Source organism: Balaenoptera borealis (genome assembly GCF_965194805.1).
Source record: "Balaenoptera borealis genome assembly, chromosome: 8".
Lineage (NCBI taxonomy): Eukaryota > Metazoa > Chordata > Mammalia > Artiodactyla > Balaenopteridae > Balaenoptera > Balaenoptera borealis.
The window spans coordinates 109,402,698-109,428,262 of record NC_138865.1 but is presented as its reverse complement, the minus strand read 5'-3'; the positions used below and the strand labels follow the sequence as shown (position 1 = coordinate 109,428,262).

General features: G+C 43.8%; 1 protein-coding gene across 8 annotated transcripts in view; it reads left to right on the top strand.

Annotated features, from left to right (window-relative positions):
* The window catches only part of GGTA1 (glycoprotein alpha-galactosyltransferase 1 (inactive)), a 63,899-nt gene extending 50,086 nt beyond the window's left edge, over nucleotides 1–13,813 (top strand). For all 8 annotated transcript variants that reach the window (XM_082402266.1, XM_082402267.1, XM_082402273.1 and 5 more), the window contains 3 exons: nucleotides 234–335; nucleotides 6,374–6,511; nucleotides 11,247–13,813. In XM_082402266.1, the coding sequence (XP_082258392.1) occupies nucleotides 234–335; nucleotides 6,374–6,511; nucleotides 11,247–11,940 (934 nt within the window). In that variant the 3' untranslated portion in view covers nucleotides 11,941–13,813. The remainder of the gene's footprint in view (nucleotides 1–233; nucleotides 336–6,373; nucleotides 6,512–11,246) is intronic.
* The last annotated feature ends 11,752 nt before the right edge of the window (nucleotides 13,814–25,565 follow it).

Below are 25,565 nucleotides of genomic sequence, written 5' to 3'. Positions count from 1 at the left end.
AGGATAATAAGAAAGGTGAGTACTGCACCTTTGCATCAAAAGTACGTCTTTATGAATAAACGTTTAGTATCATGAACCTTTCTCCAGACATTCACTTGGTGCACGTGTTCTCTGCCTTGGCACCCGTTTTTGCAGGATCCTCATTCACCTTCCTGCCTTCCTCAGCTTGTTTTCCCTCCCTGCCTTAGATCACCCTCCCTGCCTTCCTCAGCTTGTTTTCCCTTTGTACGTAGGACCCACAGTTACCACGAAGAAGAAGAAGATATAGACAAAGCAAAGGAGCAAAGAAAGGAGGACGAAGAAGAGCTTCAGCTATCGGACTGGTTTAATCCACAGTAAGAAAAGAAGCATCGCCCCAAGTCCAGTAAATCCATAGCTCAGCAGTGGTGGGGGGCTGCATAGGCAACAGTGCCGTGGAGAACGTTCCTGACTGAGGAGACAGAGTCTTAGCATCTATTAGACCTTGAAGACAGATTAGATGAGAAACTGAGAGGCTGGATATTTTGACTTAAATGCTTGAGCAACAACGACAGTGATTCTGACGGCAGTGGCAGCAAATGAATCACAAAATACTGGGGCTGGAAGTGTTCTTACAGGCCACGGGGTGTTGTGGAAAGCCGCAGAATCTAGAGTCAGAGCAAGAAACTTCTGTGATTCGGTTAACTCATCTGTAACATGGCAGTGATGATCCAGAATCTCACAGGGCCATGCACACATTCTGTAGCGTACAACAAATGTTTATCAGACACCTATGATATGCTAGCTGGTGTTTTTCAAACTACTGGTCACTACCCATTAATGTGTTCAGAAATTAGCTGAATGGGTTAATAACAGCTTTTTTAAAAATCGAAATCAAATGGAAAATCAGAAGGTATCACATGAAGTAAGGATAGGTATTGTTTAGTGGAATTTTTGCTTCCGTATATGTGTGTATGTGCATATGTGTTTGTGACAGAAGATGTATTTCTCACTATGAGTCATGGTCAAAAATTCTGTACTAGACATTGTGTTAGGCACAGGAGACAGTAGAAATCAATCAGTATGGTTATATTCAAGAAGTTCACAGTCCTGTAGGGGCACTAGGTATGCAACTAGTATTTGCCATGATTGGTAAGGAGGTGTGATCAACCTGACTTAGAAGGATGCGGTTTGGGGGTAAGGAGGTAGGAGCTGTCCGGGATGACCATGAGGCCTGAGAGACTGGTGGGTGGTGGTGCCATTGACCAGGAAAGGGTCTAGGAGTGGTGGTGGGGGCATGAGGGGTGATGAGCTCAACTGGGGATGTATGTGGATTCAGGTACTTGTGGGGCATCTGGACAGAGATTCACAGGGTGCCTGTCTTGGTCATTCAGGCTGCTATAACAAAATACCATAGACTGGATGGCTTATAAACAACAAAAATATATTTTGTACAGTTCTGGAGGCTGGGAAGTCCAAGATCAAGTCCCCAGAAGATGTGGTGTCTGATGAGGACCCACTTCCTAATGTATACACGGTCATCTTCTCACTGTTTTCTCACGTGGTGGAAGGGAAGAGGGAACTCTCTGAGGTCTCTTTTCTAAGGGCACTAATTCCATTCATGAGGGTTCCACCCTCATGACCTAATCACCTCCCTAAAGCCCCACCCACTAATACCATCATGTATGGGATTAGGTTTCAACACATGAATTTTGGGGGGACACAATAGTCAGTCTATAGCAGTGCCCATAAGTGTGGCAGAAGATATGCAGTAGAGATGTAGGAAGAGGAGCCATCAGAGTGCAGGTGGCGATGGGATCTGCAGGCCTGGATGAGGCCACCAGGTGGATGTCTGACATCAGCATTTAAAGGGCCAGTGGAGGAAGAGAACTCTGAAAAGGAGCAGGAGTGGCTGTAGAGGTAGGAGGAGGACCAGGGGAGAGTAGTATCTATTCCAGCATGAGGGGTCTTGGGCTCTGGAAAGACTGAACATGTTCTGGCAAGTTCTCTTATTGTTTTGGGATAAGGGATCCATGTCAGTGTGAAAGGATGGGGAATTTTGGCCTCCCATGTGTCATTTGAAGAGCTGGACAATGACATGGGGTAGCCATCTATGAGATGCTAAACCATTCCTGGAAATGTAAGATTATGGAGGCACTGTAGCTTTGACAAGCTCCTTAGATGTGTGTGTGTGGGGGGGTGGTGAGACACCCCTGTCCCCGTGCCCCACACCAAGGGCCAGCTAGATGAGCTAGAGATGGTCGCCAAGCTCCCTTCAAAGGAGGGCGGCACGCTTTTACTGTGGTACTTGTACTTTGCGGAGTGGGACTTGGGAGGCGGGGCCGGGGCTGAATTACTGGGGTCAGAGAAGAGGAACAGCTCACAGCCACCAGCTGTCACTCTCTCCACTCTCCCCCACGCACGGCTCAGTTTCTCCTCCAAACAACTGGCGAGCAGATATTTAAAGAATATTGATTTGTAGTGACACCAAATCTAAGCCTTCTCAGGAACTAAAGTATATTTCTTGTATAACTGAATGAAAGATGAACAATTGAATTAATAAACAAATATATTTATAGAAATGTATCCTTTTCTGTAAACTGTCTGAAACATCTTAAGTATATTGTGTATACATTTTTACATCAGTATCACTTACTCTCTGTATCATCACATCCTCTTAATTTTCCTCCTGCTTCTCCCATCTCCCTTCTCAGTCTCTTTAACTGGGGCCTCTCCCTCTTCCCAGCCATCAAATATGAGTTTCTGGAGGCTGAGTCCAGTATCCTCATCTCATTTCTTTATACCATCTTCCAATGTGCTCTCACCCATTTCCATGGCATTAGATACCATCCATGGGTGAATGACACCCACATTTATATCTTTAGTCCAAAGGTTTTCCCTGATCCCCTGCTTGTGTCTGACTGCCTGCCTGACATCTCTGTGTGTCTCACGTGACCCAGATGGAGTTCTTGATTCTACCCCACCCTCATTCTTCTCATTCCCCATCTCAAGCCAGAGTCCAGGAGACCTCTCTGATTCCTCCTTCATCCTTTCCTTCATCCATCCCACAGTCTAATTCATTTACATGTTCTGTTAATTCTTCCCCCCAAATTCTTCCGACATCATCTCCTTCTCGCCATCCCACAGCCACCACCCTTGTTCATGTCACCATCAGCTCTTGTCTACGTGCTGCTGCCTGGAAGGAGTACAGTAAATAACACATTGTATGCATTCCACACCTGTTTTGAACTGCTGCATGATTCATAGAACTTTAACACTTCCTCTTCCCCACCCTTGGGGACCACAGTGTACCCATAAATAAGTACATAAAATGTAAAAGCTACCAATTACCTAGATAGGTGTGTGTTTGGGTTATGGAGGCCCTTTTATTTTGTGGGAAACCTTTAGTCTGTACTGGTGGAACCCCACAAGCTGAAGTAACACAGTGGGTGCCCTGCTTGGAAAGAAGGCATTTGAGCAGTTTCCCATCTTTCCTGGTACTTTTTCCTCCTTTTAGAGCCCCATCTTCGTAACCTTGGACATCTTTTGCTCTTACACATGTGTGGTTTGCCTGCTGTCACTTGTCTTTTTTTTTTCAGGGTTGGGCGGGGTGGGGTCTGAGCAGAGGTTCATCCAGGAAGCTGATCTCGATCATCTTGCCACCCCATCTTCCTCCCCACGGCCTGCGTTTTCAGCCTGTCATCTGGCTTCCTAGTCAGGGTCGCTGACATGTTGGAATTGCCAGTGGAATTTAATAATTAACAGCTGGGAAATAGAACATTTTAATTTTTAATGAAACGTTAATTTTTAATATTACTGCTTTTTTTTTTTTCCTGCTCAAAGGACTCTTCCCAGCCAAGTAAACAAACTGGACACTGGTGTCTTGACTCAGTCTTTCTAGAAGGTGTAGACTGAGTGGTCGTGCAGTGGAGGAGCATGTGGTAGGCTGACCACCTGTCAGGACTGTGAGACTCTCAAGGGGTAGGACGGGTCTCATTCCTCTGATCTCCGTGCTCAGCCCTGGGCCTGGCACAGAGCAGAGACTTAGCAGATGTGCATGGTGGGGCTGAGGGCCCTGGTCTGGCCCCTCCTGTTGATTAAATGGCTAAAGGTGTAGTTCCCTTCTCCTTCTCGCCTACCCCTGCTTTCTTTATTTGTGAAACGGGTGAGGACAGCACCCGCTCTAGAAGGTAGTTGTGAGGATTCAATGAGAGAATGAAAGTCAAGGGCAGCCCCTGTACCCCGAAGTATTAAATAAGAATACCGTCCTTTCCTCCTTTTTCTCTTCCTCTTTCTCTTCCTTTTCTTAAAAATAATATTACCAGCTTGCCAAATGTTCAGCTCACGCATGGCTTAGCTGATGGGCTGGGACAGAACTGCTAAGAGATCCTTGACAGACAATGGATGAGGTGACAATGCATGGGAGGGTTTGTGTTCAGAAACATTGGTTATAGAATGATAAGCCGTGTGTGTGTGTGTGTGTGTGTGTGTGTGTATGTTGGTTTGAAATCCAGTCATTCAACAAAGCTGGGAGTTTTATGTGACTAAAAGCATCACATAAGCTTCTAAAAACAAAACAAAAAAAACTCATCATTTCTCATTCTGCACTGATAAAAAATGCTGAAGTAGTAAGTTGAGTGGAAATGACTGACAAACCTGTGTTTTAACCCCAGTTCATCAGCCTAGCAAATAAATATGCAGTATAAGAAGCAATAGATATAGTGGTTCAGAGCACAGACTACAGAGTCAGGTTATCTGGGCTCAAATCCCAGCTTGGCTCCTTACTAGCTGTGTGACCTCAGACAAGTTATTTAACTGCTCCGTGCTGCAGTTTCCTCATTGATAAAATGGGACTCAAAATAGCACCTACCTCTGAAGGGTGAAGCCCTTGGTACTGTGCCTGGTCCCATAGGAAGTGTCCAGTGTGTGTTCGTTACATCATTAGCTGTTTGGCCTCGGACATGTTAACAAGCCTTTCTGAGCCTTGGTTTTCTTATCTGTACCATGATCATAATACATGGCAGGGCTTTTGCAAGGACTACATGAGAACGTGTATGTGAAAGTGTCTCACGCAGGTTGGTGCAGAGTCCAAAATAGCTTCTTTCATGATGGAAGGAAACCAAGAGCAGCTCGCCCTGTGCAGCCATGCAGCGGTCTGACCCGGGTGGGAGGGCAGAGCTGGGTGGGCTTTGAGACTCCAGACAAGGTGGGGAGGGCCGCGAGGGCAGCCTGGCAGTGTCCCTCGCCATCTCTGCGGGAGATTCACTGTGTGGGGAGGAAGGAAGCAGCCCTGAAGCAGGGCACAGGGCAGGGGTGGGAGCGCTGAGTCAGCTCCAGAAAAGGAGTGCAGAGCTTGGGGACAGAGGGACAGGAGGCATGAGTGAGACTCTACTGGGGGTTGGGGCGAGCAGGGGGTGACCCAGCCTTGCCCAGCCTCACTGGAAAAACTCAGCTTCGCCCCTGGGGGTTGAGTCTAAATGACTGTGTTTCAGTTGCTACTTCCCAATAGGCAAGTGCAGTCACTTCCAGAGCAAATGGGGGTTGGAGCTGAGTCTCCGCCATCCCCTCCCATCCCCCGACCCTGCCTCGGGCTGGGCCCCAGCTGCTACTCAGCCTTTCTGCATTTACTCTTCCCAGTTTGGTGTTTCGTCGTTGCTCGTACGTTGTTTCCGGTGTTTGTGTCGGCTTTGCCAAGTCCCTTTCAAGTGTTCTGAGTGCAGAGGACATCCTCCCCTCCCACCTCCCCCTGCTTTGTGCCTTTAGTCAAGAGGCCACGTGGTCTGAGAGAGGTCGGAGCAAGAGCCCCAGCCTGCAGGGTCCCTTCTTTCCTGGGTGACCGTCTCCTTGTTTGTCAAATGAATGATAAACACCAGAACCCCCTTAGTCTGGGGCCCTTTTTGCCCTATAACCAGGTTCCAACCCAGAGATCCCCTTCTAGCAAAAGGCAAATTGAAATAGCGGCTTCTTCCTCTTTCAGCTCTCATGGCACTCTCTGGTCCCCCTGCATCAAGCACTAGGGCTTTCTCAGGGTCAGATGGCACCCACAGGGATGAAGAACACCCAGAGATGCCACTGGCAGCTTAGGAAGGGGCTGGGGAGACAGCAGGAGAGATTTAGAAGGAAGATGAGGACAAGGAAAGCAGGAAGGGTTGGGGGGGACAGAGGGTTTGAGTTGTACAGGTAAGGTCCCCACAGGGTCCCCCAACGCAGCCCTCAGAGACACCTGGGCCAGGGTCTCCTGTCCCTCACCCAGAAGATGATGCAAATGTCATACCACCAGCCGACTGTTTGAGGTTAAACTACAGTCGGGATTCAAGGACAGTCACCATAAGCCATGGCTGACCCGTTTTCCCTCAGACTGTCTCTGCCCAACCTTAAAAGCCATACTGATTCATGCACTCTGTTTTGTCACCAGTAAACGCCCAGAGGTTGTGACCATGACAGGATGGAAGGCGCCGGTGGTGTGGGAAGGCACCTACAACAGAGCTATCCTAGAAAATTATTATGCCAAACAGAAAATTACCGTGGGCTTGACGGTTTTTGCTGTCGGAAGGTAGGTGTTGCCAATAAAACTGACTTTAACTTTTTCTTGTTCCACTGTCAGAAGGTTGGCGAGGGGCCCCCTGGGCTTACGGAGGCTGTTTGTGACGTGTCTGAATTATTAGACAGGAGAATGGAGTAATAGGACCATTTCAGGTTCATTTCTGCTGAGGCCCCAAAAGGCTGAGAACAAGACAGTGAACGGGGAGTCGACAACTTCCCACCTCATTGAGGGCCTCGGTTGCAGGTAAGAATGTCTGCTGCACCCACTGAGCCTGGAGTCTACAGCACGCCCACAGCCGCCTCTGCCCTGATCTCCACAGCTCTCTCTGGAAATTCCAAAAATGCCAGCTGTTAGACAGCCCGAATGGGTGTCATTGTTTCTCCTACGCTCCCAAGACCCCGGACCAAGGACCAGGGAGAGAAGTGACCTAAGTGCGGTGGTTTTCCACATCAGCATGGCTCACCACTCCTCCATGGGTTCCTGGGCTGCTTCCTGCCCCATTCGTCCTGGAGACTTTGGCCCCAGGAGATTTGGCTGGTCAGAACTTCCTCTTCCAGAGGTTGGATAGGTTCCTGTTTCAGCTTCCATTTCCTTGTTTAGAACATTTCTCCCCAAACTGCAATCATTCTTACTTAAAAGTAGTAGCAGGACTTCCCTGGTGGCACAGTGGTTAAGAATCTGCCTGCCAATGCAGGGGACCTGGCTTTGATCCCGGGTCTGGGGAGATCCCACATGCCACGGAACAACTAAGCCCGTGCGCCACAACTACTGAGCCTGAGCTCTAGAGCCCGCAAGCCACAGCTACTGAGCCCGTGTGCCACAACTACTGAAGCCCATGCACTCTAGGGCCTGCGTGCCACAACTACTGAGCCTGCGTGCTGCAACTACTGAAGCCCACGCGCCTAGAGCCCGTGCTCCACAACAAGAGAAGCCACTGCAATGAGAAGCCCGTGCACCACAACGAAGAGTAGGCCCCGCTCGCCACAACTAGAGAAAGCCCGTGCGCAGCAACGAAGACCCAATGCAGCCAAAAATTAAAAAAAAAAATAGTAGCTGTAATCTTAGTTTAAAATACAATATAACCCATTTTGTTCTTTTGAAGATTTTTTTTTTTTCCAAAACAAAATTAAAAGTTCACTTTTCCTATTAGCCTCCGCCCCCCCCGCCCGCCCCCTCTATGGGGCTTCCCATCTGTACCTTTTCCAAAAGCCACATGGAAAGTTGACCTCTCGCCTGTACAAAGAGAGGTGAAGGCCCAGGATGATCTGAGTGAAGATCTGAGCGTTCTCCCGAGACCTCCAACCCAGAGCCCAGAAGCCATCGCCATCACCGTACTGATCAAGTCCTAATGTCACTGAATGTGCTGATCCCAGGGGCCTAGGCGGCATCTCTAATTGAGAAGGGTGACCGGAGTTTTGACATTTTTACTAGAAGAATCTGTACTGTTATGAGTCAGGAGCAGATGCTCAGCTCCCCTTGTCCTTTGGTACGAGAGGGGACAAGCCAGCCACACTGCTGACTGATTTAATCCTGATGTTTCCAAAAAGAACAGAACGTTGCCGGCGGCTCCACAGTGGTTTCTGCCATCTCCTTGCAGCTTCTCAGAACTAAACTGTAAATCGCATATCCTGGTGAAATCCATGTGCTCTCCGCTCGGGGGCATGAGAGGACTGTTTGTACTCAGCAGCAATAAATCCTCCCAAGAGTGGATTTGGACTATTAGGAGGTATGATGTTTGGTTTGTTTTCAAATAACAATGCACAGAGCCAACCGCAGTGCTTTAATCTCTAAACAATGTTAAACCTCACAAAGGCCCCCTCCCTTCCCCTGGGATTGTCTCCCAGGCTTCAGGGTGCAATAGATTGTTCTTAAGGTTCCAGAGTATGGAAGAATTTCCTGACCACCAGCCCCAGAGCCAGGTTGAAGTCCCTCTTTATATTGCTCCGATATATTCTCTCCATTTAAAGAATCAATACTGTCAACGCTGGGGTTTCCAGAGACCAATATTAAAAGCACAGTTTATTTCTGTAGTAACGAAAGGGAATCCAAGCAGCAACCAAAAAGCAAAAAGAAGTGCCAGTTATTGTTACTCACGAAACACCATAATTGGCCGTTAGTGTGGTCAGCAAATTACACTCATTCCACATTCACTGAGCATGAGTCTGGGGGTGGCATGAGTTGTGTTAAGCCAACCAACTATTCCTTCTTCCCCTTCTCTATCATCCCCATGGCTTCACAAGATAGCGTGTAGCTTGGCTTACAGAAGACACGAACATGATGTTTTGTTTTGTTTTAATTTATTTATTTAATTTTATTTTTGGCTGCGCTGGGTCTTCGGTGCTGCGTGCGGCCTTTCTCTAGTTGCAGCGAGCGGGGGCTACTCTTTGTTGTGGTGCGCGGGCTTCTCATTGCGGTGGCTTCTCTTGTTGCGGAGCACGGGCTCTAGGCGCACGGGCTTCAGTAGTTGTGGCTCACAGGCTCTAGAGCACAGGCTCAGTAGTTGTGGCGCACGGGCTTAGTTGCCCCGCGGCATGTGGGATCTTCCCAGACCAGGGATCGAACCAGTGTCTCCTGCATTGGCAGGCGGATTCTTAACCACTGCACCAGCAGGGAAGTCCCAAACATGATGTTTTTTGAATGAATAAGTAAATAGCTAAAATACCACTGCATATCTATTAGAATGACCCAAATCCAAAACACTGACAACACCAACTGCTGGCGAAAATGTGGAGCAAGAGGAGCTCTTATTCACTGCTGGTGAGAGTGCAAAATGGTACAGCCACTTTGGAAGACAGTTTGGCAGATTCTTGCAAAACTAAACATACTTTTATCATACGGTCCAGCAATTGCACTCCTTGGCGTTTACCCAAAAAAGTTGAAACTTTATGTCCACACAAAAACTTGCATACAGATATTTATAGCAGCTTTATTCATAATTGCCAAAACTTGGAAGTAACTAAGGTGTCCTTTAGTAGGTGAATGGATCAATAAACTGTGGCACATCCAGGTGGTGGAATATTATCAGTGCAAAAAAAAAATAAAAACTATCGAGGCTTAAGAAGACATGGAGGAACCTTAAATGCACATTACTAAGTAAAAGAAGCCAATCTGAAAAGACTACATACTGTACGATTTCAACTATATGACATTCTGGAAAAGGCAAAACTATGGAGAAAGTAAAAAGATCAGTAGTTACCAAGGGTTGGAGTGGGGAAATGGATGAATAGGCATAACACAGAATTTTTAGGGCAGTGAAAATACTCTGTATAATACCATACATAATGGAAGATACCTGTCATTATATATTTGTCCAAACCCATAGAATGTAAACTGTGGACTTAGCCTGATAATGATGTGTCAATGTGGGTTCATCGACTGCAATGCATGTGCCACCCTGGTGCTGGACGTTGATATTGGGGAGGCTGTGGGAGGGACGGGGTAGCGGGGAGGTGTATGGGAACTCTCTGCAATTTCAGCTCAATTTTGCTGTGAGCCTAAACATGCTCTAAAAAATAAAATCTATTTTTCAAAAAGGAAATGAGATAGTTAAAATAAGGTTAAATCAGAGCTTGTTTGCTCTGGTATTGGGATGGGTCTTATAATGGCGGTATCTGGTTAATGGATTGGTGTTTGGGGTGACCAGAGGGAAATTCACAAGGTGCATGTGTAATATGGAAGGATATCTATGTCCCATAACCCATTCTCTGGGTCCCAGAGAAGGATAAGAGAGTGGCGATGGTTAGACTTAATGCATCCCCAAAGGACCCAAGGGTCACGTCACCCTTGCATCTGGTAGGGCAATAGCAACGTTGGCGTATAGGTTGGGGTTTTCAAAGGAGGCCTAAGAACTAGTGCCCCCTGATGTTGATTGAAGGGTACAAACCTGCAGTTATCAGATGAATAAGTTCTGGGGATCTAACATACAGCATGGTGATTATTGTTAATAATATTGTATTATATACTTGAAAACTGTTCAGAGAATAAATCTCAAATCTTCTTGCCACAAAAAAGAAATGATAATTATGTGATGTGATGAAGGTGTTAACTAATGCTACAGTGGTAATCATTTTGTAATATCTGTGTACCAAATCAACACTTGGCACATGTTAAACTTACACAGTGACATATGTCAATTATATCTCAATAAAGCGGGAAAAAAAAAGAACTAGTACCCCCTCTGCCTACCCAAAGTCTGAATCAACTGATAAATAAGACAAGGGGCTAAGTAAGGCAGGTGGTAGTGAATATCACCTTCATTACAGTTAAAGCTGATACTGGAGAATGTGGCTTATATCTGAAGGCCCTGGGCCTCCTCATGTTGAACCACAGAATTAGAAAGACTTGGGCATCCAGGCACCTACAGCACAAGAAACTTCAAGCCTCTTGTTGTGGGAGCAGGGCCTGTACCACTAAGCTACCAGTACAAGGCCCAGAGCAGTTGAGAACACATGTTCTTTCCACCTGGCAGGCTTCCAAGAGTGAGAGAGAGGGGGGCGGGGCTGGGCATGCCCAGTCACCCTTCTAGAATCATCAGTCAGGTAAGTCACTCCACCTCCCCAGAGTTGAGTGACTGAATGGTGGAGAGTGGCCAGGAATGTCCTTCTGTGTGAAAGCACTTGTCTGGGATGGGGGAAAAAATAATTCCTTTCCTAAACTGCAAAATACAGACAAGATGATGAGAATAGCATGTCGCCTCCTGCAGAAGTCCTAGAGGTTACATTTATCCCATTCTTCTTTGTTTCAGATACATTGAGCATTACTTGGAGGAGTTCTTAACATCTGCTAATAAGTACTTCATGGTTGGCCACAGAGTCATATTTTACATCATGGTGGATGATATATCCAGGATGCCTTTGATAGAGCTGGGTCCTCTGCGTTCCTTCAAAGTGTTTGAGATCAGGCCTGAGAAGAGGTGGCAGGACATCAGCATGATGCGCATGAAGACCATCGGGGAGCACATTGTAGCCCACATCCAGCATGAGGTCGACTTCCTCTTCTGCATGGACGTGGACCAGGTCTTCCAAGACACCTTTGGGCTGGAGACCCTGGGCCAGTCGGTGGCTCAGCTACAGGCCTGGTGGTACAAGGCAGATCCTGACGAGTTCACCTACGAGAGGCGGAAAGAGTCCGCAGCATACATTCCGTTTGGCCAGGGGGATTTTTATTACCATGCGGCCATTTTTGGGGGAACACCCACTCAGGTCCTAAACATCACCCAGGAGTGCTTCAAGGGAATCCTCCAGGACAAGAAAAATGACATAGAAGCCGAGTGGCATGATGAAAGCCATCTAAACAAGTATTTCCTTCTCAACAAACCCACTAAAATCTTATCCCCAGAATACTGCTGGGATTATCATATAGGCCTGCCTTCAGATATTAAGCTTGTCAAGATATCTTGGCAGACAAAAGAATATAATTTGGTTAGAAATAACGTCTGACTTTAAATTGTGCCGGTAGGTTTCTGAATTTGAGAGAGTATTATTCTGGCTACTTCAGAAAAGTAACACTTAATTTTAACTTAAAAAAAAATACTAACAAAACACCAACACAGCAAGTACATATTATTCCTCCTTGCAACTTCAAGCCTTGTAAAATGGGAGAATGAACCTATGGTAATCAGATGTAAATTCCTAGTGATTTCTTATCTATTCTGGGTTGGGGGGATACACTATCAGCTAAACCAAAAAAAAAAAAAAGAAAATTGTCATGGGCAAAGAAAAAGCCAGAAACACTCTACATGCGTCAGTTGACCTACCATAGAAAAGTATGCATAGGGAAGTGTTTGGCAACAAGATACAATTGTGAGCGGTTGTCCTCTTGATTTCAGTGTCTTCCTGTCTCTGCTGAGTCTAAAGCAACAGAGTTGCTTTGCAAACAGGAGAACTCTTAGTAGGACACAGTTAACCTTGGCAACCCTCAAGTGGTTTCAACAGCAGAGTACTTCAGGCCATTTGTAGTCCACGTCCTTTTCTTATCAGGACGTTGTTTGGCTTCCATGCAAAGACTGGTCAAGACTCCCAGTGGATATCACAGTGACGAATGTTGGGAGTCACAGGGAATCTGATGAGCCAGTGGGTGCTCAGCATGAAATGAAAACAAAGCCTCAAAGTAAGTTTGCCATGAAATAGCAAAGAGAGAGTAGAAAGACAGGGGACTGATCACTGTGGGGGCAATGCCACCTCTGAGGGGAACAGGGCATGGGGTTGGCACATAAATACAGCAGCATGGATCCAGGCGCTGAATGGGAGGCAATGTGGGTGGTCTCCAGTCTCCTCAACCGTTATGACACCAAGAGAAGTGTTGTCTTAGAAGATGCTTCTTGTTTTGGCCAAGTCATATTCGGTCCACCATGCTCTGGAACTTGAGTCTTCAAATCCTTGGCCAGAGGAAGTGGGTGGTGTCAGAGTAGACACAGACCTGCAGGGGATTGAAGAGGCTTGCAAGGGGTTACGTTTCCCAGACCTGGCCTTCATGACAGTCAGTCATCAGCAAATCCTGCCACCACCTGCTCTAACCCTCAGCCCATCATGCCCCAACTTGGAGGGCTGACATCAAGGAACCTCTTGTTTTCCCCTGCCCCATCTGCACTACTGAAGTGTAACAACCAGATGTGTATAATAAAACAGTTCATTGATTTTATATCAAAAGTAGAGGGGATGGCAATGGGAGACCCAGTCTTCGTGACTGAACAGCTTAACATTCAATTCCCTTCTCTAAGAGAAGCTATGAAATCTTACATATTATTTAAAGTTAAGCAATTCAATGTAAAGGAAGTTAGGAGGCAACATTTACATATGCAGGCATGTTTATATTTTGCTTGTGTTCCAGTTTAGGTCACTGGTTTCCATTTTCAAGCAATTTACTTGAAGAGCCATTGCACTGGCTTGATGTTCAGCACCATGGGCTTCTTTGATAAAGTCAAACCTCCATTTTCGCTACTGTTTCACTGTGCCTCCTAGTCTTCAATTCTTGCCAAGAATGTTCACAACCCAGCAAAACAAAACAAAACCAACAAAAATCCTGAAGAAGTGCCCTTGTAAAAGAAAAAGGAGATTGCAGGTCAGTTTGGACTCTTGCTTCTCTATAACTCAAGTTTTCTGGGATCCATTCTGGAGTAGGGAGAGTTCATGGTTTAATTCCCAAAGCAAAGAAATGATCTATCCTCAAAGATTAAAGGACTGATGTTTCCTTTTGAAGGAATCTTGATTTTTTTTTAATTCACTTAAAATTCCAAATGGACAAACTCAAGATGTTATTAATAGTTCGGTATTAAAATAAATAAATAAAATTCCTGATTTACAATTGAATAAATTATTTTCTCAGTATATTCTGGTCTAGTCATGGAGTGTGCATTTTCTCCCAAAGATGTTCAGAATTGTCAGTTGCAGAATTTTAAATACTTAGCCGCCAAATAGTCCTCGTGTCCTTCTAAAAATTTGTCCACTGTTACAAAGATAGGAAGAACATGGTTGAGATTCGCTAACTTTTATAACAACGAATGCTTATATAGAGCTTCCCAAAGTGATACGCTGAAGTAATTAAGTGCCAGTAAAATAAGGCTTGCCCATGAAGGTCTGGGTGGGGCACGAGGGCAGAGGGAGAAAACAATGCCATAACCATATCTGGTGGTTACTAGTCCTGACCTCTGGGGAATATATCTGGCCAAGGGAGCCCTGGGAGAGACTTGCTGAATTTCCAGCAAGACTTGGGGGGGGTGTATTTATAATAAATACAAAAATTGAAGTGGAGCAGCCTGATGTAGTGTGGTGCATGGGATATGCAACAGGGCATGATTCCCTCATAGCAGAGAATTATTCCCATTTTGTAGATGAGCAAAGTGAGGTTCAGAAAGGTTAAGCCACCCAGCTGGGAAGCAACTGAGCTGAAACTCACACCAGAGAAGCTGATGAGGATACATGTGTTGACACCATGCGTATGGAGGGCCATGTTTCCTATCAAGGAAAATGCTGCTTTATAGAAGAATCTGATAAAGGGGAATTTTTGCCGTAAGAAGTAATATTTTAAAAGCTAAGTATGCTCCTAGGCCCGTACCACTTCCCACTTTTTCTGCACGAAACCTGCCCCAAGTGCATTAAATTAGTTAAAATGGATCATGTAAAAATAAATAAAAGACTCTGCGATCATTCTCAACTTTATGTTGTGCCTGCAGGGCCGCCATAAGGCCAGTGGGCACTCATAAGCTGTTATACCAAGGAAGTGCCTCAGAGGGTAAAGCTGGGTGAGGGGGTGGGTGGAAGGGACAGCCATGCCTCCTCCTTCCACTCGGGGTTCCATGCAGCTGGAGGGGGAGAAGTTTCTGTAAGGCAAGAAGGGCCTGACTTCTCTTGTCCTTCTTGTAATGACTCATTTTCTCTCTCTCAGCCAAAGTCACTATGTGATTTACTGATAGCTATGGCAGTACTTACAGTTATAAGAATTTATTAAATCACTGTTAATTAAATGTACCTTATGTAAATGAATAACACAGGCATGGTAGCATACTCACAAGTGCGAAACGTCATAGAAAGCATGAACGCATAACATACAATGCATACTTCTTTTAAGGTGAGAAAGCTGGGTTAAGTGGGGATCCATTGGTCAAAGCCTCAGGTCTGTAAGGGTGCAGAGCTAGGATTCAAACCCAGGACTGTCTGACTCCAAATCCTTTGCTCTTCCCACAGCTTCCCTTACTCTCTCTTTCACGTATGTGCACACACACACACACACACACACACACACACACACTTTAACCATCTTGTTTTTGAAATCTGGACAGCAAGGAATCACCGCCAAAAGCTCTCAATCCTTGTCTTAGGAATTAGAGAGAGAGAACTTAGTAGACCCAGACTCTTCAGAGGCAGAAGGTAGGTCTAAACTCAGCCTGAGGCCATGCTGGAGAAAGTCAAATGGAACCTGAGCAATACGAGGCCCAGGAAAGTTCAAGGGCCAAGGGGGTACAGAGGAGGAGAGGACGTCTGGGAGGTGGAAATATCCTCAGAGGGGCTGCCTCTGAATTGAGCTTTGCGGGAAGAGAAGGGAGTCACTGTGAGGAGTGGAGGTGGAGTGAGGTTTCAGAGGGAGAAGCAGCAGACACAAAGCACAGAGGACTGTGACGAGACCTTCACGGAGACCCACCCAGACGGCGCCAAGGCCTTGGGACTGGATGAAATCTCATAGCAGAGCCTGTGTGAAGAGCAGCAAAGAGCTTGCGAGGGCTTTGGCTGCTTGAGGTCTGCACATTCGCCCAGCATCTGTGGCTCTCTTTCTCCCTCCCCAGCAAAGCCTGGTCTCCTCTATGGAGTCTGTGTGATTTCTATGGAAACTAGTGCCATAGTTGGACCAAGTGACCCAGACTAAGCCAATCAACACTTTCCCTCCCCCTGGTGGCAATGACTGATTCGGGGGTGGGCAGGTGATCTAAACTAATGCAATCAAATTGAATCTCAGGTCTTTTACTGGAAATACGGACACATGTAACATTAGAAGCCACTAACACTTCTGGGGATCACAAGGGAGGTCAGCCTTAGGATGAAACTGACAATAGGACAGGAGGAGCAGGGACACACAGTCGTTGATGACAACCCCTGAGCCACGGGCTCCAGCCTTACCTAAAGCCTGAACTGCCTGTGGACTTTTCGAATGCGTGAGCCAATAAGGTCCCATTATTAAGTCACTTGGAATCGGGGTTTCTCTTACAACTGCAAATATCCCTACTGAACCCTTCTAGAACTGTGAGTTCCTTAAAGGCAGGACCATAGTCTGCCTTTGCATCAGCTCCAGCACCCATTACATCACCTCTCTCAGAGGCGCTGCTTAACGAATATCTACTAGGTGAATGAACGAATGAATCGTTATGTCCACTCCCGTCATGCCTCATAAGAAGTGCTTTTTTTAATCAAAAAAAAAATTTTTTTTGACTGTGGACTCTGTGTCCTACTACAAAGCAGATGCTTTTCTATCAGTATGGGAACTTGAGTCGAGCTCTGAGCTTCAGGCTCTAACCGGGTACCCTAACCTACTGAGTTCAGTGCTGCTTAAGGTCAGTGATGCATGGGACGAGCTTACTCCATCAGAGTAGAGCCGCCGTTCTCAACCAGGATGATTTTGTACAACCACCGCCACTGCTGCGCGCCCACGCCCCACCCCTGCACTGACCCCAGGGACATTTGGCAATCTCTCAAGATATTGTTGGTTGTCACAACTTGGGGGGGGGGGCGGTTGCTATGCAACTCTAGTGGGCAGAGGCCGGGGATGCTGCTAAACATTCTACAATGCACAGGGCAGGCCCCACATCAAAGAATCATCTGGCTCAAAATGTCAATCGTGATGAGATTGAGAAACCTGGTGTAAAGTTCCCTTGAACTTCATGAAGAAAGAAATGTGGGGAGCCAATCTGCATAATACCCACCTGTCTATACCCAGGGAATAGTCCCTAATGGGTGCCAAAAGCTTCGAACTCACCTGGTCTTAGTCCCCCTGTAACATTTCACAGCTCAGACAAAAGTAGTTCCCCATACTGGACACCAGAGGGCAGGAATTTCCCAAGACAACACTGTTATCCTAAGCAACTGCTTAGGATAAAAACATCGAATAGGGTTAAAAAGTCTTTTCTGGACCTGGCGAGGACTGCACATTTGTAGAAATAGATATGAGTTTTGCATATAAATGAATATAGCTATAAATATTTTAAAATCAGCCAAAGTTAGAACACACTTTTAGTAAGCTGGCTGTAACTGTTCAGAATAAAAGGTGGTTATGCTAGCTAGGTGTTTTAGTTAAAGATACTTTGGTTGCAAAGAACAGACATTCCCCTTGAGCTGTATAAACCCAAAAGGGAGATTACTGCGAGGCTACTGGAGAGTTCTACTAGATACAAGGGAGAGTTGACAGCCAGACCGTGGTATACTGAAGCTGGTTCGTACCTGCTTGTGAGAACGTGTTGTGCACAACACTTCCCGACCCTGTTCAGTGACTTCACTGTGGTAGCTTGATGTCGGCCATGGTGGGAATGTTTGCACCATGGGAATCAGCAAACACTAGAAATCAGGGTTCTATCCCCTTCCCTTCCCTTCCCTTTCCATCTTTCTAAGGAGGTGATTGTGTAAAAATTTACTAGCACATCACTACAACCAGGCCATAAGCAAGAGCCAGGGAAGTACAAGGGCTTCAACAGTTGAAAATTGTAAACTTCCCCTAAGGGTCTTCAAATATGACCAAGCTCCAACTATCTCCAGACTCAAGATTTCTTCCTTCAAAACTCTAAATTCCTGGAAAAGAAAACCCATATGGCACAGCATCCACTCATGCTCCCAGCAGCTGCGCCGTGGGGTAGGTTTACTGGAGGGTAGGTTACACTCTGGGGAGGTTCTCAGAGAAGGATATACCGTTGTGAGCTCGGTAGATGCCTCTAAAAGTGTCTACAACATTCACTTATAGCTGTCTGGCTGTCAATCACTTCTTTCCACATATCTAAAATATTCCCTGCTACCATGATTCAAAAACGTCATGCACAACTCTAGCACAGACCCCTCTCCTAATAGCAGACCACAGAATCCACAGCCAATGTCAGAGGGCTAAGCCTCTCAGAGCCTAGTATCTCCAGGTAATAACTATTTATCCTTTGGTTCCTTAGAAAGCCCATCTGACTATTCTGCAATCTGTGAAATAAATGGTAAATTTAGCTCACACCCAAATATACAAGAGTCAATAGTGAGAGACAAGGAAGGAAGAGGGGGGAAAGTTACAGTAACTCCTACTTAAAAGGAGGGGAAAAAAATGAAAAATAAAAGGAGGGAATGATGGTTACCTGCTCAAGGGGCATTTCCTTACTCTGGAATTCAGTTGACCTCAGCAGTTGACCTCTGTTGTTAAGTTTTCTATCAAGGCTAGCAACAGTCTTCATCCATCATCCCAGTCTACTTCAGACCCTTTTAGCTATGTAAGATATGATTGGTCACAAGAGGCCAGTGGCAGGGTAACTTGTCTGCAACATGGACCAGCTGGAGAGCTTTCTCTTGTCCAAGGTCCTACCGGAAGCTCACTGCTTTTACACTTATCAGACAAGTGGGAGGTAGCTGGATACCCTTATGTGTGGGGACACTGCCTCCAAAATGAAAAGCATCACATAAGAGTTATGTGTCCCTTTAGTAGTAGGAGACATAAAGCTGCATTCTGGTTCTCAAACTTGGCTGCATTCTGGAATTACCTGGAGAGCTAATATTGATGCCTGGTTCCAACCCCAGAAATTCTGATTCAGTTGGTATGGGTGGGCATTGGGACTTTTTTTTTTTTTTTTTTTTTGGCTGTGTTGGGTCCTCGTTTCTGCGCGAGGGCTTTCTCCAGTTGCGGCAAGTGGGGGCCACTCTTCATCGCGGTGCACGGGCCTCTCACTATCGCGGCCTCTCTTGTTGCGGAGCACAGGCTCCAGACGCACAGGCTCAGTAGTTATGGCCCACGGGCCCAGCCGCTCCGTGGCATGTGGGATCTTCCCAGACCAGGGCTCGAACCCGTGTCCCCTGCACTGGCAGGCAGACTCTCAACCACTGCGCCACCAGGGAAGCCCCTCATTCTCTCTATTATTAATGTTAGTTCTCTTTAGCATCAGGATTCTATAGCCTTAGCATAGTAATACTCATTATCCAAGGCATCACCATCAGTGGAAGCTGGTGCCTGGTAGAATGTCATGTCTCAGCCATACTCTGCCATAGCAGTTACTCCCATCTGTGTACATAGGCACAAAGACAGTCTCATGACATACGACTCAGCTCCATAGCTGCCTCATCCCCTCATTAATTCAGCCCAGGATCAGCTCTCTAAGGGTGTCCTAGCCAGGGTGCTATTAGAGTATTTAGGAAAGAGGAAGAGTAAGGACTCAGGCATGGTTGCTTGTCTTTCCACCTACTGTGCAACAATGGACAAGATAATAAAAGCTCTCTGTGCCTCAGTTTATCTCATAGTGGTGGATTAAATTTGATAATATAAGTATTCAATAAATATTAGTGATTAATGAAGGGAATCTAAACTCATCTGGCAGATTCTTTAAGTGTTTGGTAGAGTTCAACAGTTAAGCCATCTGGCCCTGTGCTTTGTTAGGAGATTTTTGATTGCCTTTACTTGTTATAGGTCTATAAGATTTTCTAGTTCTTCTTGAACCAGTTTTAGTAGTTTGTGTGTTTCTAGGAATTTGTCCATTTCATCCGAGTTATCTAATATATGGTGTATAGTTGTTCATAGTATTCTCTTATAATCCTTTTTATGTCTGTAAGGTCTATAATAATGTCCCCACCTCCATTCTTGATTTTAATAATTTGAGTCATGTCTGATTTTTTCTTGGTCAGTCTAGTTAAAAGTTTGTCAATTTCATTGATCTTTGCAAAGAACCAACTTTTGGTTTCATTGATTCTATCATTTTTTTCCCCTCTGTTCAGTTATCTCTGCTCCAATCTTTATTATTTCTTCCTTCTGCTTGCTTTGGTTTTAGTTTTCTCCCCCCTTTTTTCCTAGTTTTTTCTAGTTTTCCCTTTTTATCCCTTAAGGTAGAAGTTTAGGTAATAACCTAAAAAGCTCTTTCTTCTTTTTTTAATATAGATGTTTACAGCTATATATTTCCTTCTGTGTACTGATTTTCACTGCCTCCCATAAGTCTTGGTATGTTGTATTTTCATTTTTATTCATCTCAATGTATTTTCTAATTTCCCTTATGATTTTTGGGTTTTTTTGCTTTTGTTTTTTCCCTTATGATTTTTCTCTTTGGTGCATTGGTTTTCTGAGTGTGTTGTTTAATTTCCAGATATTTGTGAACGTTCCAGATTTATTTCTGTTACTGATTTCTAATTTCATTCCATTGTCATTGGAAAAGATGGTTTGCATATTTCCAGTCATTTTAAGTTCATTGAGATTTGTTTTATGACCTAACATGTGATGTATCCTGGAGAATGTTCCATGTGTATTTGAGAAGAACATGTATTCTGTTGATGGGTAAAGTGTTCTGTGTGTGTCTAGTTCTTTCTTTTGCCTGCTCAGATCTGCTGTTGAAACCCTAAAGTGAATTTTTTCATTTCAGCTATATACTTCTCAATTTCAGAATTGCTATTTAGTTTGTTTTTATAATTTGTATCTCTTTATTGATATTCCCTATTTGTTGAGACATTGTTCTTTTGGTTTCCTTTAGTTCTTTGTCCATGGTTTCCTTTTGCTCTTTAAGCATATTTTAAATAGTTGATTTAAAGTCTTTCTAGAAAAGCTCAATGTCTGGACAGTTCTCGTTAATTTTTTTCCTGTGAATGGGCTGTACGTTCTTCTTTATTTGCATAACTCTTAAATTTTGGTTAAAAACTAGACATTTTGATTATTATAATATAGTCACTCTGGAAATCAGATGCTTTTGCCTCCTCAGAGTTTGTTGTTCTTGTTTGCTGTTGGTTATGGTTGTTTGTTTGTTTAGTGGCTTTTCTAAACTATTTTTAAAGACTGTATTCTTTGTCTTGTTTGGTCTCAGAAGTCTCTGTACCCTTAGCTTGTGGTCAGCTAGTGGTCTGACAGAGATTTCCTTAAGTGCCTAAAGCCTGAGAGAGAGAGATGTATTGGAGGGCAGAAGGAGGAGGAAGAGGAGATGAAGGAGGAGGAGAAAGAGGAAAAGAAGAAGAAGGAGAAGAAAAGAGAAAAGAAAAGAAAGGAAAAGAAAAAGAAAAAAAACACTTACAGTCTGTGAAGATCGGCTCTGTGTTTGGGCCCTCCTTCAACACAGCCCAGCTGTTTACAACTCTGCCTTGGCCTTCACTTCCTGTGTGCCTTGAGCCTAAATATCAGCCAGAGGAGAAAGCCTAGGATCTTCAAAGATCTTTACTGAACATGCATTCTGCCCTGAACATGTGCATGGATTTCTGAATTCCTTGTTATGCATGGGATCTTGTCAAAGCCCTTACTTTCCAAAGAACTGTCTTCCAAATGTTTCCTCCCCAGGCTTTCAGCATATCTAGTGTTTATTCTAACTGTAATCTTTTGACCCAGGTGGCAGGGACTTGCTCTTTTTAAAAATGTTTTCAAGGAATACCCTCCACTTAGCCACTTTTCTATTCTGAGAGAGTTCTGAGTTAAGTGAAAGAAAAGAAAGCACTATGAGTCAATCCTTCAAGGAGCTCTCAGATAGGTCAAAACTGACAAACATAATGCCTTGGGAATTAGATCTACTCTTCTCTCCTCAGAATCAGATACACTGAGAACATGGTTTGATGTTTTCAATACCACAGCTATACTGGGAAAGGAGTTGGTGCAAGTTAAAATACCACAAAGCTTTTCTACTCCTAGGATGTTGAGTCTTTTTTTTTTTTAAGATAACTTTTGCTTGGCTGCTCTAAACCTTTGGCTATCTTCCAAAGTTCTGACAAAGTTGATTCGGACAGTATGCAGCAATATTAACATTGGTAGAATTTCAGATTATGAAAACTGGGAAGTTCATTTAAAAAAAATATGGCCTCTGTAAATAATCAATGTCCAAAAGCCTAAGACAGTAGATTTTGTCCAAATATAAGAGAAATTGTTACTTTAGACTTTGGGCAACATTTCAACTATGCGTCCTCAAGGAAGGATCTTGGAAGCACATTATAACTAATCAGTACATGAACTTTTGTAATGATCTAGCCATTTCTGATAAACTGTTTCTTCAGTTTATCATGACCATCAAGGCTTTGGGTTAGAAGTAAGGAAATGCTGCAATCAGACACAGGCTTTATACATTAGCAATATCTACTACAGTTTTATTAAAAAGTATTTTGTTCATAGTTCTTATGTCTTCCTTACAGTGCATCAAATCTCTCAAACATACTACCAACTGGTCAGCTCCAGTTGTGTGGCATGGCACTTACAATGAAGTGGCACTGGAAAATTATTATGCGAGTCATAAAATTACTGTGGGGTTGACTGTGTTTGCTGTGGGAAGGTAGATATTGCCAAATGTCCTCTACATTCAGTCTTTTTATTGTAGAAAATGGGAGATTATCAATAAATTCCATCTCAAGAATTTATAAAAAGTAGAGCAAAATAAAACCAAAGAAATCAGAAGTAAGGAAATAATAAAGGTAAGAGCAGAAATCCATGAAATTGAAAACAGAAAAGCAGTAGAGAAAAATCAATGAAACAAAAAGCTGGTTCTTTGGAAAAAATCAATAAAATCCATAATCATCCAGGAAGACTGGCAAAGAAAAAAATTAATGCAAATTACCAATATCAGGAAAGAAGCAGGGTATATCACCTCAAACCTTGCAGATGTCAAAAGGATAATCAGGAAACACTATAAAATACTCTACACACATATATTTGACAACTTAAATGAAATGGACCTTGAAAAGCACAAACAACCACAACTCACCCAACATGAAATAGATCATTTGAATAGCCCTATAGCTACTGAGGAAATAGAATTCATAATTTTAAAAACTCCCAAAGTCTCCAGGCCCAGATGGTTTCACTGGAGAATTCTACCAAATATTTAAAGAAGAATTAACATAAATTCTACACAATCTCTTTCAGAAAAGAGAATAGGAGGGAACACTTCCCAAATAATTTTATGAAGCAAGTGCTGCCTTGATATCAAAATCATACAAAGAAAGTACAAAAAGTATTAAGTTGAACAATGTACGTATCACCCATTAAAATTATAAAGTTTATCAACCTTACAGTAACTTGTTATTAAATACTGATAGTAATTTATTGTTAAAAAAAAAGAAGAAGAACACAGAAAGAAAGAGGAAGAAAGGGAGGAGGGAGGGAAGAATCCTTTCAGAAGAAGCTTCCCGTGTACCTCCTTGCTAGACCCATTCTGATCCCTTCAAGTTGCTGCCCCGGGATCTGTAATAGGGCATAGAGAGTGACCCCATGCTGGGGCAATGCTCCTACCTTCAGGACACAGATGGAGTTTCTGCTTCCTTCCCATCCACCCTCAATAGAACACACTGAGTCTTGGAAGGATCCTCTGTAAGGGAAGGGGTGCTGAAACAAGAACCTCATTCACCTCACCATGAAACCCCCTCTCTGTGTTAAAGAACCCCCAAAGTTTCAGGAATAATGGCATCAAGTTCCCCTGAAATTAGGAATATAGGTGGGACTGAAAATGGGAGGATAGATTGCAAGTATCTATATGGAACATTTCGACATGAATATCTGCTACAGGGATGAACAAATAAGCCAATATAATAAAACAGAAAGCCCCATGCAAATGTTAAAGACTTTCTATTTATTGACAATGACATTGTAGACCTGTAGGGAAAGACTTCCATAAATGATGCTGGAGAAAGTCAGTGTCAACACAGGAAAGTTGAAATTGTACCTCTATAGCATATCATGTACAAACATATACAAACATCAAATACCAGTTAGTTTAAAGACCAAAAGTTAAAGGAAAAAGTATAATATACCTTGATGAACTCAAGCTAGAAAAGGATTTCTTAATCAAGACATGGAAAATACTAACCATAAAGGAAAAGGTTGATAAGTCTGACTGTATTAAAATTAACTTTACCTAAGAAAAACCCAAGTTGAGGGCCGCTCTACAAAATAACATGGTCAGGGTCATGACCAACAAGAAGAGAAATTGACAGAGTGGAAGAGACTAAGGAGACATAGTGACTAAATGCAGTGTGTGTCCTGGATTGGATCCTGGAAACTAAAAAGGCCATTAGGGGAGAAACTGGTGAAATCCACATAAAATCTGTGGTTTAGCTAATAGTATTTTACCACTGATAATTTCCTAGTTTTGACACATGTACTATGGTTATATAATATATTAACATTAGGGGAAGGTGGGTAGAGTATAGAGGGGAACTCTATAATATATCTGCAACTTTTCTGTAAATCTAATAGCATTCCAAAATAGAAAGTTTTTGAGTTGAAAAAAAAAGTTTGCCATTGTAGTGACAATAAGCTTTTTTTTAAAAAAAGTAAATGCCTGACATTAAGCTTTTGATTGATTGCTGAGACATCCATTTTCTTTTATTTATTTATTTATTTTTTAGCCACCCCTCGCGGCTTGTGGGATCTTAGCTCCCTGACCATGGATGGAACCCAGGCCCTCTGCTGTGAAAGCGCGGAGTCCTAACCACTGGACCTCCAGGGACTTCCCTGAGACATCTATTTTAAAGACATCTATCTCAAATAAAAATATTGCCAGCTGTGTGGCACGCTTACTAGCTAAACAATTAGATAAACAGCCAGGTCATCCCACCCATGAAATTCCCCATTTAGAAAGCCCTGTGTGACCTGATCTACATAACTGATCACATGCATGACCCCGCTTTTTCCCTCTCTTGCCTTAACTTTTGCTCTCATGTTTAAAATTTGCCAATAAAGAGTGAACCTGCAAAACCCTAGGCATCCCACCCTCAACCCCAATAAAGGCAGAACCCCAGGTCCTCGTGTTTCTCTCTCTCTCTCTCTCCGCCCCCTCCAAACTGTGACCTCCCTGTGTGGCCTCACGCATGCCAGGATTTGTGATTAATAAAGCTTATTTTCTCAAAGTTCCCTGATGGTTGTTGTTGAGGTGTATCTTGAAATTATAATAAGAATGACAAGTGCTGGTCCAGCCATAATGTAGGCTCTGGTAGTGTCTGGCGGGGAGCGGGGTTGTCTCACCACAAGTAGTAGGGACTCCAGTGAGTGCCCCTAGGCATTCCTAGCCAATAGCATCACCATCTATAGGCTGAGATGGACACAAAACAGCCCTATATCACACTATACACAAAAATTAATTCAAATGGATAATAGACTTAAATATGAAAGATAAAACAATAAAACTACTAGAAGAAAATGTAGGAGGATATTTTCACTACCTTAAGGCGGCAAAGATTTCTGAAGTATGACACAAAAGCACTAACCATAAAAGAAATATGGATAAATTGGACTTTGGATTTGAGTTGCTAGCTTCCAGCTCAATACAATATTTTAAGTGATATTTTTCATAATGTACCTAATAATTTTAGATATTCCAAACTAGAAAGTTTCTCCTGACCCCATCTGTTATATTTCTTAAAACTCTGATCAATATCCAGATCTTATTTTTAATGATTATATG